The following is a 19971-nucleotide window of genomic DNA, read 5'->3' as shown; positions in this document are numbered from 1 at the left end:
CAATTTTAAGCCCTAAACCTGGGGATTTTACCTCAGAAAATGTGAATTTTTTTCCCAAAACATCCAATTTTAAGCCCTAAAAATGGGGATTTTCCCTCAGAAAACATGGAATTAATCCCAAAAATTGTGGTATGAGGCCCAAAAAATCTGGACTTTTCCTCAGAAAATGTAGGATTTCTCCCAAAAAACGCAATTTTAGGTTCAAAGAACAGAATTTTTCCTTCAGAAAATGTGGAATTAATCCCAAAAAAATCAATTTTAAGCCCTTATAATGTGGACTTTTCCCTCACAAAAATGTCGATTTTTTTCCCAAAAAATTCAATTTTAAGCCCTAAAAATGGGAATTTTTTTCCAAAAAAATTCAATTTTAACCCCTAAAAATGGGGATTTTTTCCCATAAAATTCAATTTTAACCCCTAAAATTGGGAATTTTTTTCCCAAAAACTCCAATTTTAACCCCTAAAAACGGGGATTTTCCCTCAAAAAATGCAGAATTAATCCCAAAAACCGCCATTTTAAGCCCCAAACCCGGGGATTTTCCCTCAGAAAACGTGGAACTAATCCCAAAAATGCCATTTTAAGCCTAAAAACGGGGATTTCCCCTCAGAAACTGTGCGATTAATCCCAAAAAATGCAATTTCAGGCCTTAAAAATGAGGATTTTCCCTCAGAAAATGATGGTTTTTTTCCAAAAAATGCCATTTTAACCCCTAAAACTGGGAATTTTTTTCCAAAAAACTTCAATTTTAACCTCTAAAAAAAGGGATTTTTTCCCAAAAAAAGCAATTTTAAGCCCCATACCAGGGATTTTCCCTCAGAAAATGTGGATTTTTTCCCATAAAATTCAATTTTAACCCCTAAAAACGAGGATTTTCCCTCAGAAAATGTAATTTTTTCCATAAATTTCAATTTTCCCCCCACCCCTGGTGATTCCCGCCCGCACCTGGTCGGGGTCGCCCTAAAAATGGGGATTTTCCCTCAGAAAATGGGGAATTAATCCCAGAAAACGCCAATTTTAAGCCCTAAAAACCGGGGATTTTTTCCCAAAAAATTCAATTTTAACCCCTAAAAACGGGAATTTTCCCTCAGAAAACGTAATTTTTTCCCACAAATTTCAATTTCCCCCACCCACCTGGTCAGGGTCTGTCTCCACGGCCACCGACAGCCGCAGGTTGGGGGGGATCCCGAAGGCGCCGACGCTCGGGGGCCCCGCGGGCACCCCCAGCTCCCGCCCCAGCTCCCGCACTGAGGCTGCCCCGGCCGTGGCCGTCAGCCCCAGCAGGCAGCGCACGCCCCAGCGCTGCCGCAGCACCTGCGGGGAAAAGGAAATTTTTGGTAATTTTTTGGTGATTTTTTGGGGTTTTTTTTGGAGAATTTTTTTGGGATTTTCTGAGGTTTTTTTGGGAGGTTTTTGGAGGATTTTCGGAGGGTTTTTGGGGGGTTTTTGGGGATTTTTTGGAGGATTTTCGGAGGTTTTTGGGGTTTTTTTTGAGGATTTTCTGAGGGTTTTTTTGCAGTTTTTTTGGAGGATTTTCGGAGGTCTTTGGGTTTTTTTAGGGAATTTTCTGAGGGGTTTTTGGAGGATTTTCTGAGGTTTTTTGGAGGATTTTTTGGGGTTTTTTTGGGAATTTTTGGAGGTTTTTTGAGGTTTTTTGGAGGTTTTTTTTAGGGAATTTTCTGAGGTTTTTTTTGGAGGGTTTTCTGAGGTTTTTTTGGAGGGTTTTCAGAGGTTTTTTTGGAGGGTTATCGGAAGTTTTTGGGGTTTTTTTGGGGATTTTCTGAGGCCTTTTTGGAATTTTTTGGGGGATTTTTTTGGGGTTTTTTTGGGGGATTTTTTTGGGTTTTTTTTGGATTTTTTGGGTTTTTTGGGGATTTTTGGAGGTTATTTTGGAGGATTTTTGGAGATTTTTGGAGGTTTTTTTGGGATTTTCTGAGGTTTTTTTTGGGAGGTTTTTTTTTGGGTTTTTTTGGGGTTTTTAGGGATTTTCTGAGGTTTTCGGGTTTTTTTGGGGGGGATTTTCTGCAATTTTTCTGGAGGATTTTCTGAGGTTTTTGGGATGTTTTTGGGGGTTTTCTGAGATTTTTTGGGAGGCTTTTTGGGGGGTTTTTGGGGTTTTTTTGTAGGGAATTTTCTGAGGTTTTTTGGGGGTTTTTTGGAGGATTTTTGGAGGTTTTTTTGTGGATTTTCTGAGGTTTTTTTGGGGGTTTTTTTGGGGATTTTCGGAGGTTTTTGGGGGTTTTTTTGGAGGGTTTTTGGGGGGTTTTTTGGGGGTTTTTTGGGGTTTTTTTTGGAGGTTTTTGGGGGTTTTTTTGGGGGATTTTCTGAGGGTTTTTTGGGTTTTTTTGGAGGATTTTCGGAAGTTTTTGGGGTAATTTTTGAAGGATTTTTGGGGGATTTTCTGAGGGTTTTTTGGGGATTTTTTGGGGCTTTTCTGGGGTTTTTTCAGGAATGTTCTGAGGCTTTTTGGGGATTTGATGCGGTTTTTTCAGGATTTTCTTAAGTTTTTGGGGTTTTTTGGAGGATTGTCTGAGGTTTTTGGAGGATTTTCAGAGGTTTTTTCGGAGGTTTTTTGGGTTTTTTTGGAGGATTTTCTGAGGATTTTTGGGGATTTTCTGAGGTTTTTGGGGTTTTTTGGAGGATTTTCAGAGGTTTTTTTGGGGTTTTTTTGGGATTTTTTGAGGTTTTTTTGGAGGTTTTTGGGGGGTTTTTTGGGGTTTTTTGGAGTTTTCTGGGAATTTTCGGAGGTTTTTGGGTTTTTTTGGGGGTTTTTTTGAAGGATTTTCTGAGGTTTTTTTCGAGGATTTTTGGAGGATTTTGGGGTTTTTTTGGAGGATTTTCTGATGTTTTTTTGGAGGATTGTCTGACTTTTTTTGGGTTTTTCGGAGGTTTTGGGGGTTTTTTTGGGGGTTTTTTGGGGGCTTTTTTGGGGGTTTTTTGGGGGTTTTTTTGGGATTTTCTGAGGTTTTTGGGGTTTTTTTTGGAGGATTGTCTGAGGTTCTCTTGGGGATTTTCTGAGGTTTTTTTGGGATTTTTTGGGGGATTTTCTGAGGTTTTTTTGGAGGGCTTTCGGAAGTTTTTGGGTTTTTTTTGAGGATGTTTTGGGGTTTTCTGGGGGATTTTTTGGGGATTTTCTGAGGTTTTTTTGGAGATTTTCTGAGGTTTTTTGGGGTTTTTTTGGAGGATTTTCTGAGGGTTTTTGGGGGTTTTTTTAGGGAATTTTTGAAGGTATTTTTGGAGGATTTTCTGAGGATTTTTTGGAGGATTTTCGGAAGTTTTTGGGGTATTTTTTGGGAGATTTTCGGAGGTTTTTTGGGGGATTTTCTGAGTTTTTTTAGGGAATTTTCTGAGGTTTTTTTGGAGGATTTTCGGACGTTTTTTGGGGTTTTTTAGGGGATTTTCTGAGGTTTTTTTTGGAGTTTTTTATGAGGTTTTTGGGGTTTTTTGGGGATTTTTTGGGGTTTTTTGTGAGGATTTTCGGAGGGTTTTTTAAGGGAATTGTCTGAGGTTTTTTTGGAGGATTTTCAGAGGTTTTTTTGGGGATTTTTGGAGAATTTTCTGAGATTTTTTGGGGATTTTTTTTGGGTTTTTTTTGGCGGATTTTCTGAGGTTTTTTTTGGAGGGTTATCGGAAGTTTTTGGGGTTTTTTTTGGGGATTTTTTGAGGTTTTTTTGGAGGATTTTCAGAGGTTTTTTGGGTTTTTTGGGGGGATTTTTGGGGATTTTCTGAGATTTTTTAGGGAATTTTCGGAGGTTTTTTTGGAGGATTTTCTGAGGTTTTTGAGGTTTTTTTTAGGGAAATTTCTGAGGTTTTTTTGGGATTTTCGGAGGTTTTTGGGTTTTTTTTGGAGGATTTTCTGAGCTTTTTTTGGAGGATTTTGGAGGTTTTTGGGGTTTTTTTAGGGAAATTTCTGAGGTTTTTTGGAGGATTTTCGGAGGTTTTTTAAGGGAATTTTCAGAGGTTTTTTTGGAGGATTTTCTGAGGTTTTTGAGGTTTTTTTAGGGAATTTTCTGAGGTTTTTTTGGGGGTTTTCTGAGGTTTTTGGGGATTTTCTGAGGTTTTTTTTCGGAGGATTTTCTGAGATTTTTTTGGGGTTTTTTTGGGTATTTTCGGAGATTTTTTTGGAGTATTTTCGGAGGTTTTTTTAAGGGAAATTTCTGAGATTTTTGGAGGATTTTTTGAGGTTTTTTTGGGGATTTTTTGGGGTTTTTTTGGAGGCTTTTGGAGGTTTTTGAGGTTTTTTGGGGGTTTTTTTAGGGAATTTTCTGAGGTTTTTTGGAGGATTTTCAGAGGTTTTTTTGGAGGATTTTCAGAGATTTTTTAGGGAATTTTCTGAGGTTTTTTTGGAAGATTTTCTGAGGCTTTTGGGATTTTTTGGGGTTTTTTTTGGAGGATTTTTGGAGATTTTTTGGAGGATTTTCTGTGGTTTCTTTGGGGGATTTTCGGAGGTTTTTGGGTTTTTTTTGGGGATTTTTTGGGATTTTCTGAGGTTTTTGGGGATTTTCTGAGGTTTTTGGAGATTTTTTGGGGTTTTTTTGGAGGATTTTCTGAGGTTTCTTTAGGAATCTTCAGAGGTTTTTTTTGGAGGATTTTCTGAAGTTTTTTTGGGATTTTCGGAGGTTTTTATGGGGAATTATCTGAGGTTCTTGGGGATTTTGGGGGTTTTTTTGGGGCGTTTTCTGACGTTTTTTTGGAGGATTTTCTGAGGTTTTTTTAGGGAATTTTCGGAGTTTTTTTAAGGGAATTTTCTGAGGTTTTTTTGGGGATTTTCTGAAGTTTTTGGGGTTTTTTTGGAGGATTTTCGGAGATTTTTTGGAGACTTTCTGTGGTTTCTTTGGGGATTTTCAGAGGTTTTTGGGGTTTTTTTGGGGATTTTTGGGGGTTTTTTTTGGGGGATTTTCAGAGGGTTTTTGGAGGATTTTCGGAGGTTTTTGGGGGTTTTTTTGGAGGATTTTCAGAGGTTTTTGGGGTATTTTTGGGGATTTTCTGAGGTTTTTGGGGATTTTTGGGGGTTTTTTTGGAGGATTTTCTGAGGTTTTTTGGGGGATTTTCAGAGGTTTTTTTGGAGGTTTTTGGGTTTTTTTTGGGAATGTTCTGAGGGTTTTTTTAGGGTATTTTCTGAGGTTTTTTTAGCGGATTTTCGGAGGTTTTTTTGGAGGATTTTCTGAGGTTTTTTTGGGGATTTTCGTAGGTTTTTGGGGTTTTTTTCGTAGGTTTTTGGGGTTTTTTGGGATTTTCAGAGGTTTTTGGGGTTTTTTTGGAGGGTTTTCTGAGGTTTTTGGGGTATTTTTGGGAGATTTTCGGAGGTTTTTTGGGGGATTTTCTGAGTTTTTTTAGGGAATTTCTGAGGTTTTTTGGAGGATTTCGGACGTTTTTGGGTTTTTTAGGGGGATTTTCTGAGGTTTTTTTTGGAGTTTTTATGAGGTTTTTGGGTTTTTGGGATTTTTTTGGGGTTTTTTGGAGGATTTTCGAAGGGTTTTTTAAGGGAATTGTCTGAGGTTTTTTTGGGGATCTTCGGAGAATTTTGGTGGTTTTTTGGGGATTTTCTGCAATTTTTTTTGGAGAATTTTCTGAGGTTTTTTTGGAGGATTTTCTGAGGGGTTTTGGAGGATTTTCAGAGGTTTTTGGTGTTTTTTTGGAGGGTTTTCAGAGGTTTTTTTTGGGATTTTCTGAGGTTTTTAAGGATTTTCAAATTTTTTTGTGGTTTTTCTCCCCCTCACCTTGCAGACGCGCAGGTAGGCCGGCCGGAAGTTGTGCGCCCAGCGGGAAACGCAATCGGCTTCGTCCAGGCAGGCGAAGCCACAGGAGGGAAATGTGGGAAAAGGCGGGAAAAGATCCGGAACCCGTGATGGATTCTGGGGAAAGCAGCAGGAGCTGGGCCTGGCCGCTCCTCACCTGGGGAAATGGGGAAAACTTGAGGGGAAAAGGGCAGGGAAAGAGTGGGAAAAACTGAAGGGAAAAAAATGGGAAAACCTGAGGGGAAATGTGGGGAAAAGAGTGGGAAAACCAGGGAAAAACTGAGGGAAAGGGCGGGAAAAAATGAGGGGAAATGCAGGAAAAAGGGTAGGAAAAGAGTGGGAAAACCTGAGGGGAAATGTGGGGGAAAGAGTGGGAAAACCAGGGAAAAACTGAGCGTAAAAGGGCGGGAAAAACTGAGGGGGAAAGAGCAGGAAAAACTGAGGGAAAATGTGGGAAAAGGGCAGGAAAAGGGCGGGAAAAACTGAAGGGAAAAGAGTGGGAAAATCTGAGGGAAATGTGGGGAAACAGAAAAAATGTGGGGGAAAGGGCGGGAAAAAGAGTGGGAAAACCAGGAAAAAACTGAGGGGAAAAGGGCAGGGAAAAACTGAGGGGAAAATGTGGGAGAAAGGAGTAAAACCTGAGGGGAAAAGGGTGCAGAAAAGGGCAGGAAAAACTGAGGGGGAAAAGTGGGAGCAAACAGGGAAAAACTGAGGGGAAATGTGGGGAAAAGGGCAGGAAAAGGGTGGGAAAAACTGAGGGGAAAAGAGTGGGAAAACCTGAGGGGAAATGTGGGAAAACTGAGGGAAAATGTGGGGGGAAAGGGCGGGAAAAAGAGTGGGAAAACCAGGGAAAAATTGAGGGGAAAAGGGCGGGAAAAACTGAGGGGAAATGAGAGGGAAAAGGCGGGAAAAGAATCCGAGGCCGTGATGGATTGTGGGGAAAGCAGCAGGAGCTGGGCCTGGCCGCTCCTCACCTGGGGAAATGGGATTGAGAGGTTAGGGAAAAGTGGGAAGGGAAAACTGAGGGGAAAAGGAGGGAAAATGTGAGGGGGAAAGGGTGGGAAAACCTGAGGGAAAATGTGGGGGAAAGAGTGGGAAAGCCAGGGAAAAACTGAGGGGAAAGGGTGGGAAAAAATGAGGGAAGTGCGGGAAAAAGGGTAGGAAAAGAGTGGGAAAACCTGAGGGGAAATGTGGGGGAAAGAGTGGGAAAACCAGGGAAAAACTGAAGGGAAAAAGGCGGTAAAAACTTAGGAAAATGTGGGGGAAAACAGGAAAACTGAGGGGAAAGTGGGGGAAAATAGGGAAAAACTGAGGGGGAAAAGGGTGGGAAAAACTAAGGGGAAATGTGGGGGAAAAACTAAGGGGAAATGTGGGGGAAAACAGGGAAAAACTGAGGGGGAAAAGGCGGGAAAAACTGAGGGGAAATATGGGGGAAAGGGCAGGAAAAACTGAGGGAAAATGTGGGGGAAAACATGGAAAAGCTGAGGGGAAAAAGGCGGGAAAATGTGAGGGGGAAAAGGTGGGAAAAACTGAGGAAAACGTCTAGGAAAGGGCAGGGAAAAGAGCAGGAAAAATGGAGGGAAAATGTGGGAAAAAGGGCAGGAAAAGGGTGGGAAAAACTGAAGGGAAAAGAGTGGGAAAACCTGAGGGGAAATGAGGGGGAAAAGGCGGGAAAAGAATCCCGAGGCCGTGATGGATTGTGGGGAAAGCAGCAGGAGCTGGGCCTGGCCGCTCCTCACCTGGGGGAAATGGGGATTGAGGGGTTAGGGAAAAGTGGGAGGAAGGAAGGGAAAACTGAGGGGAAAAGGAGGGAAAATGTGAGGGGGAAAGGGTGGGAAAAACTGAGGGGAAATGTGGGGGAAAGAGTGGGAAAACCAGGGAAAAACTGAGAGGAAAAGGTGGAGAAAAGGGCAGGAAAAACTGAGGGGAAAATGTAGGAAACCTGAGGGGAAAAGGGTGGGAAAAACCGGGGGAAATGTAGTAAAAAGGGTGGGGAAAACTGAAGGGAAAAGAGTGGGAAAACCTGAGGGGAAATGTGGGGAAAGAGTGGGGAAAACAGGTAAAGCCTGAGAGGAAAAGGGTGGAGAAAAGGGCAGGAAAAACTGAGAGGAAAAGTGAAAAAATGGCAGGAAAAAGTGAAGGGAAATGTGGGGAAAAAGGTGGGGAAAATGGGAAAACTGAGGGAAAACTGAGGGGAAAAGTGAGGAAAAACTGAAGGAAAGAAGGAAAATGTGGGGGAAAACAGGGAAAAACTGAGGGGGAAAAAGGCAGGAAAACCTGAGGGGAAAAGGGTGGGAAAAACCGAGGGAAAATGTGGGAAAACCTGAGGGAAATGTGGGGAAAAGAGTGGGGAAAACAGGTAAAGCCTGAGGGGAAAAGGGTGGAGAAAAGGGCAGGAAAAACTGAGGGAAAAGGGTGGAAAAAGAGTGGGAAAAACAGAGAGAAAATGTGGAGAAAAGGGCAGGAAAAACTGGGGGGAAAGTGGAAAAATGGGCTGGAAAATGGGAAGGGAAATGTGAGGAAAAAGGTCTGGAAAACAGGGAAAAACTGAGGGAAAATGTGGGAAAAAGGGCAGGAAATTCTGAGAGGAAAAGTGAAAAAATGGGCAGGAAAAGTGAAGGGAAATTTGGGAAAAGGGTGGGAAAAACAGGGAAAAACTGAGGGGAAATGGGCAGGGAAAACTGAGGGGAAAAGTGAGGAAAAACTGAAGGAAAAACAGAAATGTGGGGGAAAACTGAGAGGAAAAAGGCAGGAAAAACTGAGGGGAAAAGGGTGGAGAAAAAGGGCAGGAAAATCTGAGGAGAAAAGTAAAAAAATGGGCAGGAAAAAGTGAAGGGAAATGTGGGAAAAGGGTGGGGAAAAGAGGGAAAACTGAGGGGAAATGTGGGGAAAAGGGCAGGAAAAACTGAGGGGAAAAGAGTGGAAAAAGCTGAGGGGAAAGGGTGAGAAAACCAGGGAAAACTGAGGGGAAAAGTGGGAAAATGGGGGGAAAAAGTGAAGGAAACGTGGGAAAAAAGGGTGGAGAAAACAGAGAAAAACTGAGGGGAAATGTGGGGAAAAGGGCAGGAAAATCTGAGGGGAAAGTGGAAAAATGGGATGGAAAATAGGAAGGAAAATGTGAGGAAAAAGGTCTGGAAAACAGGGAAAAACTGAGGGGAAAAGGGTGCAGAAAAAGGCAGGAAAAACTGAGGAAAAGTGGAAAAATGGACAGGAAAAAGTGAAGGGAAATGTGGAGGGAAGGGTGGGGAAAAGAGGGGAAATGTGGGAAAAAGGGCAGGAAAAACGAGGAAAAGTAAAAAAAAGGGCAGGAAAAAGTGAAGGGAAATGTGGGGAAAAGGGTGGGAAAAGAGGGAAAACTTGAGGGGAAAAGGGCAGGGAAAGGGTGGGAAAAACTGAAGGGAAAAGACTGGGAAAAACTGAGGGGAAATGTGGGGAAAAGGGCAGGAAAACAGGGAAAAACTGAGGAAAAGGGTGGAGGGGAAAAAAGGGCAGGAAAATCTGAGACAAAAAAGTGAAAAAATGGGCAGGAAAAAGTGAAGGGAAATGTGGGGAAAAGGGTGGAAAAAAGAGGGAAAATGTGGGAAAAAGGGCAGGGAAAACTGAGGGGAAAAAGTGAGGAAAAACTGAAGGAAAGAAGGAAAATGTGGGGGAAAACAGGGAAAAACTGAGGGGGAAAAAGGCAGGAAAAACTGAGGGGAAAAGGGGTGGGAAAAACTGAGGGAAAAGGGTGGGAAAAAGAGCGGGAAAAACTGAGAGAAAATGTGGAGGAAAGGGTGGCAAAAACTGAGGGAAAAATTGAGGGAAAATGTGGGAAAAAGGAGTAAAAACTGAGGGGAAAAGGGTGGAGAAAAGGGCAGGAAAAACTGAGGGGAAAAGTGAAAAAATGGGCAGGAAAATGTGAAGGGAAATGTGGGGAAAAGGGTGGAGAAAACAGCGGAAAACTGAGGGAAAATGTGGGAAAAAGGGCAGGGAAAACTGAGGGGAAAAGGGCAGAGAAAACTGAGAGAAAATGTGGGGGAAAACAGGGAAAAAACTGAGGGGGAAAAAGGCAGGAAAACCTGAGGGGAAATGTGGGAAAAAGGGCAGGAAAAACTGAAGAGAAAAGAGTGGAAAAAACTGAGGGGAAAAGGGTGAGAAAACCAGGGAAAACTGAAGGGAAAAGTGGGAAAATGGGCAGGGAAAAAGTGAAGGGAAACGTGGGAGAAAAGGGTGGGAGAAAACAGAGAAAAACTGAGGGGAAATGTGGGGAAAAGGGCAGGAAAATCTGAGGGGAAAGTGGGAAAATGGGATGGAAAATAGGAAGGAAAAAGGTCTGGAAAACAGGGAAAAACTGAGGGGAAAAGGGTGGAGAAAAGGGCAGGAAAACTGAGAGGAAAAGTGAAAAAATGGGCAGAAAAAGTGAAGGGAAATGTGGGAAAAGGGTGGGGAAAAGAGGGAAAACTTGAGGAGAAAAGAGCAGGGAAAACAGAGAAAATGTGGGGAAAACAGGGAGAAACTGAGGGGGAAAGTGGAAAAATGGACAGAAAAAATGAAGGGAAATGTGGGGAAACAGGTGGGGAAAACTGAGGGAAAATGTGGGAAAAAGGCAGGGAAAACTGAGGGGAAAAGTGAGGAAAAACTGAAGGAAAGAAGGAAAATGTGGAAAACAGGGAAAAACTGAGGGGGAAAAAGGCAGGAAAAACTGAGGGGAAATGTGGAAAAAGGCAGGAAAAACTGAAGAGAAAAGAGTGGAAAAAACTGAGGGAAAAAGGGTGGAGAAAAGGGCAGGGAAATCTGAGAGGAAAAGTGAAAAAATGGGCAGGAAAAAGTGAAGGGAAATTTGGGGAAAAGGGTGGGGAAAAGAGGGAAAGCTTGAGGGGAAAAGGGCAGGGATAGGGTGGGAAAAACTGAAGGGAAAAGAGTGGGAAAAAATGAGAGGAAATGTGGGGGAAAACAGGGAAAAACTGAGGGGAAAATGTGGGAAAAAGGGCAGGGAAAACTGAGGGGAAAAGTGAGGAAAAACTGAAGGAAAGACAGAAAATGTGGGGAAAAACTGAGGGGAAAAAGGCAGGAAAAACTGAGGGGAAAACGGTGGGAAAAACCGAGGGAAAATGTGGGGAAAAGAGTGGGAAAACTGAAGGGAAAAGAGTGGAAAAACCAAGGGAAAATGTGGGAAAAAGGGTGGGAAAAACTGAGGAAAAAATTGAGGGAAAATGTGGGAAAAAGGAGTAAAAACTGAGGGGAAAAGGGTGGAGAAAAGGGCAGGAAAAACTGAAAGGAAAAGTGAAAAAATGGGCAGGAAAAAGTGAAGGAAATGTGGGAAAAGGGTGGGGAAAAGAGGGAAAACTTGAGGGGAAAAAGGCAGGGAAAGGGTGGGAAAAACTGAAGGGAAAAGAGTGGGAAAAACTGAGGGGAAATGTGGAGGAAAGGGTGGCAAAAACTGAGGGAAAAACTGAGGGAAAATGTGGGAAAAAGGAGTAAAAACTGAGGGGAAAAGTGTGGAGAAAAGGGCAGGAAAAACTGAGGGGAAAGTGGAAAAATGGGCTGGAAAATGGGAAGGGAAATGTGGGAAACAGGTGGGGAAAACTGAGGGAAAATGTGGGAAAAAGGGCAGGGGAAGAGTGGGAAAAACTGAAGGGAAAAGAGTGGGAAAACCTGAGGGGGAATGTGGGGAAAAGGGCAGGAAAACCAGGGAAAAACTGAGGGGAAAAGGGTGGAGAAAAGGGCAGGAAAAACTGAGAGGAAAGTGGAAAATGGGCTGGAAAATAGGAAGGAAAATGTGAGGAAGAAAGTCTGGAAAACAGGGAAAAACTGAGATAAAGGGGGGAGAAAAGGGCAGGAAAATCTGAGAGGAAAAGTGAAAAAATGGGCAGGAAAAAGTGAAGGGAAATGTGGGGGAAAAAAGGGAAAAACTGAGGGGAAAAGGGCAGGGAAAAGAGCACGAGAAACAAGAAAATGTAGGAAAAAAGGCGGGAAAAACTGAGGGAAAATGTGGGAAAAAGGAGTAAAAACTGAGGGGAAAAGGGTGGAGAAAAGGGCAGGAAAATCTGAGAGGAAAAGTGAAAAAATGGGCTGGAAAAAGTGAAGGGAAATGTGGGGAAAAGGGTGGGAAAAGAGGGAAAACTTGAGGGGAAAAAGGCAGGGAAAGGGTGGGAAAAACTGAAGGGAAAAGAGTGGGAAAAACTGAGGGGAAATGTGGGGAAAACAGGGAAAAACTGAGGGGAAAGAATGGGAAAAACTGAGGGGAAATGTGGGAGAAGGGCAGGAAAAACTGAGGGGGAAAGTGAAAAAATGGCAGAAAAAGTGAAGGGAAATGTGGGGGAAAACAGGGAAAAACTGAGGGGAAAAGGGCAGGGAAAGGAGCAGAAGAAACAAGGAAAATGAGGGGAAAAGGGTGGGAAAAACTGAGGGAAAATGTGGGAAAAAGGAGTAAAAACTGAGGGGAAAAGGGTGGAGAAAAGGGCAGGAAAATCTGAAAGGAAAAGTGAAAAAATGGGCAGAAAAAAGTGAAGGGAAATGCGGGGAAAAGCGGGGAGAAAAGAGGGAAAACTTGAGAGGAAAAGGGCAGGGGAAACTGAGAGAAAATGTGGGGAAAACAGGGAAAAACTGAGGGGGAAAAAGGCAGGAAAAACTGTGGGGAAAACAATGGAGAAAATGGCAGGAAAATCTGAGAGGAAAAGTGAAAAAAAGGGCAGGAAAAAGTGAAGGGAAATGTGGGGAAACAGGTGGGGAAAACTGAGGGAAAATGTGGGAAAAAGGGCAGGAAAAACTGAGAGGAAAAGTGGAAAAATGGGCAGGAAAAAGTGAAGGGAAATGTGGGGGAAAGGGTGGGGAAAAGAGGGAAAACTTGAGGGGAAAAGGGCAGGGAAAGGGTGGGAAAAACTGAAAGGAAATGTAGGGGAAAACAGAGAAAAACTGAGGGGAAATGTGGGAAAAAGAGTAGGAAAACCAGGGAAAAACTGAGGGGAAAAGGGAGGGAAAAACTGAGGGGAAATGTGGGGGAAAACAGGGAAAAACTGAGGGGAAATGTGGGAAAAAGAGTAGGAAAACCAGGGAAAAACTGAGCGTAAAAGGGCGGGAAAAACTGAGGTGGAAAGAGCGGAAAAACTCAGGGAAAATGTGGGGGGAAAGGGCGGGAAAAAGAGTGGGAAAACCAGGGAAAAGCTGAGGGGAAAAGGGAGGGAAAACTGAGGGGAAATGTGGGGGAAAACAGGGAAAAACTGAGGGAAATGTGGGAAAAAGAGTAGGAAAACAGGGAAAAACTGAGCGTAAAAGGGCGGGAAAAACTGAGGTGGAAAGAGCGGAAAAACTCAGGGAAAATGTGGGGGGAAAGGGCGGGAAAAAGAGTGGGAAAACCAGGGAAAAGCTGAGGGGAAAAGGGAGGGAAAAACTGAGGGGAAATGTGGGGGAAAACAGGGAAAATCTGAGGGGAAAAAGGCAGGAAAAACTGAGGGGGAAAAGGCGGGAAAAATTGAGGGGAAATGTGGGGAAAAGGAGTAAAATATCTGAGGGGAAAAGGGAGGGAAAACCTGAGGGGAAATGTGGGAGAAAACAGGGAAAAACTGAGGGAAAATGTGGGAAAAAGGGCAGGAATAGGGCGGGAAAAACTGAAGGGAAAAGGGTGGAAAACCTGAGGGGAAATGAGGGGGAAAAGGCGGGAAAAGAATCCCGAGGCCGTGATGGATTGTGGGGAAAGCAGCAGGAGCTGGGCCTGGCCGCTCCTCACCTGGGGGAAATGGGGATTGAGGGGTTAGGGAAAAGTGGGAGGAAGAGAAGGGCAAACTGAGGGGAAAAGGAGGGAAAAACTGAGGGGTAAAGGGCGGGAAAAACTGAGGGGAAATGTGGGGGAAAACAGGGAAAAACTGAGGGGAAATGTGGCAGAAAACAGGGAAAAACTGAGGGGAAAAGGGTGGGAAAAACTGAGGGAAAATGTGGGGGAAAGGGTGGGAAAACCAGGAAAACTGAGGGGAAAAGTGTGGAGAAAAGGGCAGGGAAAATGTGGGGGGAAAGGGCGGGAAAAACTGAGGGGAAATGTGGGGGAAAGGAGTAAAAACTGAGGGGAAAAGGGTGGAGAAAAGGGCAGGAAAAACTGAGGGGGAAAAGTGGGAGCAAACAGGGAAAAACTGAGGGGGAAAGGGTGGGAAAAACTGAGGGGAAATGTGGGGGAAAGGGAGGAAAACCAGGGAAAAACTGAGGGAAAAAGTGTGGAGAAAAGGGCAGGAAAAACTGAGGGAAAAGTGGGGGGAAAGAGAAAAACTGAGGGGAAATGTGGGGGAAAGGGAAGGAAAAACTGAGGGGGAAAGAGAGGGAAAAACTGAGGGAAAACCTTGGGGAAAGGGCAGGGAAAAGAGCAGGAAAAATGGAGGAAAATGTGGGAAAAAGGGCAGGAAAAGGGTGGGAAAAACTGAGGGGAAATGAGAGGGAAAAGGCGGGAAAAGAATCCGAGGCCGTGATGGATTGTGGGGAAAGCAGCAGGAGCTGGCCTGGCCGCTCCTCACCTGGGGAAATGGGGATTGAGGGGTTAGGGAAAAGTGGGAGGAAGGGAAGGAAAACTGAGGGAAATGTGGGGGAAAGGGCGGGAAATGTGAGGGGAAATGTGGGAAAAGAGTGGGAAAAACTGAGGGGAAAAGGATGGAGAAAAGGGCAGGAAAAACTGAGAGGGAAAGGGTGGGAAAAACTGAGGAGAAATGTGGGAGAAAACAGGGAAAAACTGAGGGAAATGTGGGAAAAAGGGCAGGAAAAGGGTGGGAAAAACTGAGGGGAAATGTAAGGGAAAACAGGGAAAAACTGAGGGGGAAAAGGGCGGGAAAAACTGAGGGGAGAAGTGGGAAAATGGGCGGGAAAAAGTGAAGGGAAATGTGGGGAAAAGGGTGGGGAAAAGACGGAAAACTTGAGGGGAAAAAGGGCAGGAAAAGGGAGGGAAAAACTGAAGAGAAAAGAGTGGGAAAAACTGAGGGAAATGTGGGGGAAACTGAGGGAAAATGTGGGGGGAAAGGGCGGGGAAAAACTGAGGGGAAATGTGGGGGAAAGGGTAGGGAAAAGAGCAGGAAAAACAGAGGGGAATATGTGGGGGAAAGGACAGGAAAAACTGAGGGGAAATGAGGGGGAAAACAGGGAAAAACTGAGGGGAAAAGGGCGGGAAAAACTGAGGGGAAACGTGGGAAAAAGGGAAGGAAAAGGGTGGGAAAACCTGAGGGGAAATGTGGGAAAAGGCGGGAAAAGAATCCGGAAGCCGTGATGGATTGTGGGGAAAGCAGCAGGAGCTGGGCCTGGCCGCTCCTCACCTGGGGGAAATGGGGATTGAGGGGTTAGGGAAAAGTGGGAGGAAGGGAAGGGAAAGGGAGGGGAAAAGAAGGGAAAATGTGAGGGGAAAAGGTAGGAAAAACTGAGGGGAAATGTGGGAAAAACTGAGGGGAAATGTGGGGAAAAGAGTGGGGAAACCAGGGAAAACTGGGGGGAAAAGGGTGGGAAAAACTGAAGGAAAAAGAGTGGGAAAACCTGAGGGGAAATGTGGGGGAAAACAGGGAAAAACTGAGAGGGAAAGGGTGGGAAAAACTGAGGGGAAATGTGGGAAAAACTGAGGGGAAATGTGGGGAAAAGGGTGGGAAAAACTGAAGGGAAAAGCGTGGGAAAAACTGAGGGGAAATGTGGGGGAAAACAGGGAAAAACTGAGGGGAAATGTGGGAAAAAGGGCAGGAAAAGGGTGGGAAAAACTGAAGGGAAAAGAGTGGGAAAACCTGAGGGGAAATGTGGGGAAAAGAGTGGGAAAACCAGGAAAAAACTGAAGGGAAATGGGCAGGAAAAACTGACAGAAAAAGAGCAGGAAAATGTGAGGGGAAATAGTGGGAAAATCTGAGGGGGAAAGAGCGGGAAAACTGAGGGGAAAAGGAGGGGAAATGTGAGGGGGAAAGGGTGGGAAAAACTGAGGGGAAATGTGGGGAAAAGGGGTAAAAACTGAGAGGAAAAGGGTGGAGAAAAGGGCAGGAAAAACTGAGGGGGAAAAGTGGGAGCAAACAGGGAAAAACTGAGGGAAAATGTGGGGGAAAGGGCAGGAATAGGGTGGGAAAAATGGAAAGGAAAAGTGTGGGAAAACCTGAGGGGAAATGAGAGGGAAAACCTGAGGGGAAATGTGGGGGAAAACAGGGAAAAACTGAGAGGAAAAGGGCGGGAAAAACTGAGGGAAAATGTGGGAAAAAGGGCAGGAAAAGGGTGGGAAAAACTGAAGGGAAAAGAGTGGGAAAACCTGAGGGGAAATGAGGGGGAAAAAGGCGGGAAAAGAATCCGGAACCTGTGATGGACTCTGGGGAAAGCAGCAGGAGCTGGGCCTGGCCGCTCCTCACCTGGGGGAAATGGGGATTGAGGGGTTAGGGAAAAGTGGGAGGAAGGGAAGGGAAAACTGAGGGGATAAGTGGGGGAAAACGGTGGGAAAACCAGGGAAAAACTGAGGGGAAAAGGGTGGAGAAAAGGGCAGGAAAAACTGAGAGGGAAAGGGCGGGAAAAACTGAGGGGAAATGTGGGAGCAAACAGGGAAAAACTGAGGGGAAATGTGGGAAAAACTGAAGGGAAAAGAGTGGGAAAATCTGAGGGGAAATGTGGGGAAAAGAGTGGGAAAGCCAGGGAAAACTGAGGGGAAAAGTGGAAAAATGGGCAGGAAAAAGTGAAGGGAAATGTGGAGAAAAGGGTGGGGAAAACAGGAGAAAACTGAGGGGAAATGTGGGAAAAAGGAGTAAAAACTGAGGGGAAAAGGGTGCAGAAAAGGGCAGGGAAAACTGAGGGGAAAAGTGGGAAAATGGGCAGGAAAAAGTGAAGGGCAATGTGGGGAAAAGGGTGGGGAAAAGAGGGAAAACTTGAGGGAAAAGGGCAGAGAAAACTGAGAGAAAATGTGGGGGAAAACAGGGAAAAACTGAGGGGAAAAGTGAAAAAATGGGCAGGAAAAAGTGAGGGAAATGTGGGGAAACAGGTGGGGAAAACTGAGGGAAAATGTGGGAAAAAGGGCAGGGAAAGGGTGGGAAAAACTGAAGGGAAAAAAATGGGAAAACCTGAGGGGAAATGTGGAGAAAAGGGCAGGAAAACCAGGGAAAAACTGAGGGGAAAAGAGTGGAGAAAAGGGTGGGAAAAACTGAGGGGAAAGCGGAAAAATGGGATGGAAAATAGGAAGGAAAATGTGAGGAAAAAGGTCTGGAAAACAGGGAAAAACTGAGGGAAAAGGGTGGAGAAAAGGGCAGGAAAATCTGAGAGGAAAAGTGAAAAAATGGGCAGGAAAAAGTGAAGGGAAATGTGGGGAAAAGGTAGGGAAAAGAGGGAAAATGTGGGGGAAAACAGGGAAAAACTGAGGGGGAAAGGGTGGGAAAAACTCAGTGGAAAAGGGTGGAGAAAAGGGCAGGAAAAACTGAGGGGAAGTGAAAAAATGGGCAGGAAAAAGTGAAGGGAAATTTGGGGAAAAGGGTGGGGAAAACTGAGGGGAAATGTGGGAAGAAGGGCAGGAAAGAGTGGGAAAAACTGAAAGGAAAAGAGTGGGAAAACCTGAGGGGAAATGTGGGGAAAAGGGCAAGAAAAGGGTGGGGAAAAATGAAGAGAAAAGAGTGGGAAAAAATGAGAGGAAATGTGGGGGAAAACAGGGGAAAACTGAGGGGGAAAGGGAGGGGAAAACTGAGGGAAAATGTGGGGGGAAAAGGCGGGAAAAACTGAGGGGAAATGTGGTGGAAAACAGGGAAAAACTGAGGGGAAACGTGGGGAAAAGGGCAGGAAAAGGGTGGGAAAAACTGAAGGGAAAAGAGTGGGAAAAACTGAGGGGAAATGTGGGGGAAAACAGGGAAAACTGAGGGGGAAAGGGCAGGAAAACGTGGGAAAAAGGGCAGGAATAGGGTGGGAAAAATTGAGGGGAAAAAGGTGGTAAAAACTGAGGGGAAATGTGGGAGAAAACAGGAAAAAACTGAGGGGAAAAGAGTGGAGAAAAGGGCAGGAAAAACTGAGGGGAGAAGTGGGAAAATGGGCGGGAAAAACTGAAGGGAAAAGAGTGGGAAAACCTGAGGGGAAATGAGAGGGAAAAGGCGGGAAAAGAATCCCGAGGCCGTGATGGATTGTGGGGAAAGCAGCAGGAGCTGGGCCTGGCCGCTCCTCACCTGGGGGAAATGGGGATTGAGGGGTTGGGGAAAAGTGGGAGGAAGGGAAGGGAAAGGGAGGGGAAAAAGAGGGAAAATGTGAGGGGGAAAGGGAGGGAAAAACTGAGGGGAAATGTGGGAAAATTGTTGGGAAAAAGTGAAGAGAAATGTGGGGGAAAGGGTGGGGAAAAGAGGGAAAACTTGAGGGGAAAAGGGCAGGGAAAACTGAGGGGAAAAGAGTGGGAAAACCTGAGGGGAAATGTAGGGAAAAGAGTGGGAAAACCAGGGAAAAACTGAGGGGGAAAGGGCGGGAAAATGAGGGGGAAAAGGTGGGAAAAACTGAGGGGAAATGTGGGGAAAAGGGCAGGAAAAGAGTGGGAAAACCTGAGGGGAAATGTGGGGGAAAACAGGGAAAAACTGAGGGGAAAAGGGCGGGAAAATGTGAGGGGGAAAGGGAGGGAAAAACTGAGGGGAAAAGTGGGGGAAAGGGAGGGAAAATGTGAGGGGAAAAGGGCGGGAAAAACTGAGGGGGAAAAGGCAGGAAAAACTGAATGGGAAAGGATGGGAAAAACTGAGGGAAAATGTGGGAAAAGGGCGGGAAAACCAGGGAAAAACTGAGGGAAAAGTGTGGAGAAAAGGGCAGGAAAAACTGAGGGGAAAAGTGGGAGCAAACAGGGAAAAACTGAGGGAAAGTGTGGGGGGAAAAGGCGGGAAAAACTGAGGGGAAAAGGGTGGGAAAAACTGAGGGGAAATGTGGGGAAAAGGAGTAAAAACTGAGGGTAAAAGGGTGGAGAAAAGGGCAGGAAAAAGTGAGGGGGAAAAGTGGGAGCAAACAGGGAAAAACTGAGGGAAAACGTGGGAAAAAGGGCAGGAAAAGGGTGGGAAAAACGGAAAGGAAAAGAGTGGGAAAACCTGAGGGGAAAAGAGTGGGAAAACCTGAGGGGAAATGTGGGGGAAAACAGGGAAAAACTGAGGGGAAAAGGGCAGGAAAACCTGAGGGAAAACGTGGGAAAAAGGGCAGGAAAAGGGTGGGAAAAACTGAAGGGAAAGGAGTGGGAAATCCTGAGGGGAAATGAGAGGGAAAAGGCGGGAAAAGAATCCCGAGGCCGTGATGGATTGTGGGGAAAGCAGCAGGAGCTGGGCCTGGCCGCTCCTCACCTGGGGGAAATGGGGATTGAGGGGTCAGGGAAAAGTGGGAAGGGAAAACTGAGGGAAAAGTGAGGGGGAAAGGAGGGAAAAACTGGGGGGAAATGTGGGGGAAAACAGGGAAAAAACTGAGGGGAAATGTGGGGAAAAGGGCAGGAAAAGGGAGGGAAAAACTGAAAGAAAAAGAGTGGGAAAACCTGAGGGGAAATGTGGGAAAAACTGAAGGGAAAAGAGTGGAAAAACCTGAGGGGAGATGTGGGGGAAAGAGTGGGAAAACCAGGGGAAAACTGAGGGGAAAAGGGCGGGAAAATGTGAGGGGGAAAGGGCGGGAAAAACCGAGGGAAAATGTGGGGAAAAGGGCAGGAAAAGGGTGGAAAAAACTGAAGGGAAAAGAGTGGGAAAACCTGAGGGGAAATGTGGGGAAACTGAGGGAAAATGTGGGGGGAAAGGGCGGGAGAAACTGAGGGGGAAAGGGCAGGAAAAACTGAGTGGAAATGTGGGGGGAAACAGGGAAAAACTGAGGGGAAATGTGGGAAAAAGGGCAGGAGAAACTGAGGGAAAAACATAGGAAAAATGGCAGGAAAAACTGAAGGGAAAAGAGTGGGAAAACCTGAGGGGAAATGTGGGGAAACTGAGAGAAAATGTGGGGGGAAAGGGTGGGAAAATGTGGGAAAAAGGGCAGGAAAAGGGTGGGAAAACCTGAGGGGAAATGTGGGGAAAAGAGTGGGAAAAGAATCCCGAGGCCGTGATGGATTGTGGGGAAAGCAGCAGGAGCTGGGCCTGGCCGCTCCTCACCTGGGGGAAATGGGGATTGAGGGGTTAGGGAAAAGTGGGAGGAAGGGAAAAGGAAACTGAGGGGAAAAAGAGGGAAAATGTGAGGGGGAAAGGGCGGGAAAAACTGAGGGGAAATGTGGCGGAAAACAGGGAAAAACTGAGGGGAAATGTGAGGGGAAAAGGGAGGGAAAACTGAGGGGAAATGTGGGAAAAACTGAAGGGAAAAGAGTGGGAAA

At 45.3% G+C, this 19971-nt stretch overlaps 1 protein-coding gene across 1 annotated transcript in view; it reads right to left on the bottom strand.

Moving 5' to 3' along the window:
• Positions 1–19971, bottom strand: part of LOC141727673 (ATP-dependent DNA helicase Q4-like) — a 65883-nt gene that overhangs the window by 7729 nt on the left and 38183 nt on the right. Inside the window, exons 11-13 of the mRNA XM_074533935.1 lie at positions 16003–16054; positions 5718–5887; positions 1132–1311 (exon numbers count right to left, since the gene is read on the bottom strand). Coding sequence (XP_074390036.1) covers positions 1132–1311; positions 5718–5887; positions 16003–16054 — 402 coding nt within the window. The remainder of the gene's footprint in view (positions 1–1131; positions 1312–5717; positions 5888–16002; positions 16055–19971) is intronic.

This window comes from Zonotrichia albicollis, unplaced genomic scaffold (genome assembly GCF_047830755.1).
Source record: "Zonotrichia albicollis isolate bZonAlb1 unplaced genomic scaffold, bZonAlb1.hap1 Scaffold_173, whole genome shotgun sequence".
NCBI classification, from domain to species: domain Eukaryota; kingdom Metazoa; phylum Chordata; class Aves; order Passeriformes; family Passerellidae; genus Zonotrichia; species Zonotrichia albicollis.
Note: the sequence above shows the minus strand (reverse complement) of the source record. Positions and strands in the feature narration are given on the sequence as shown.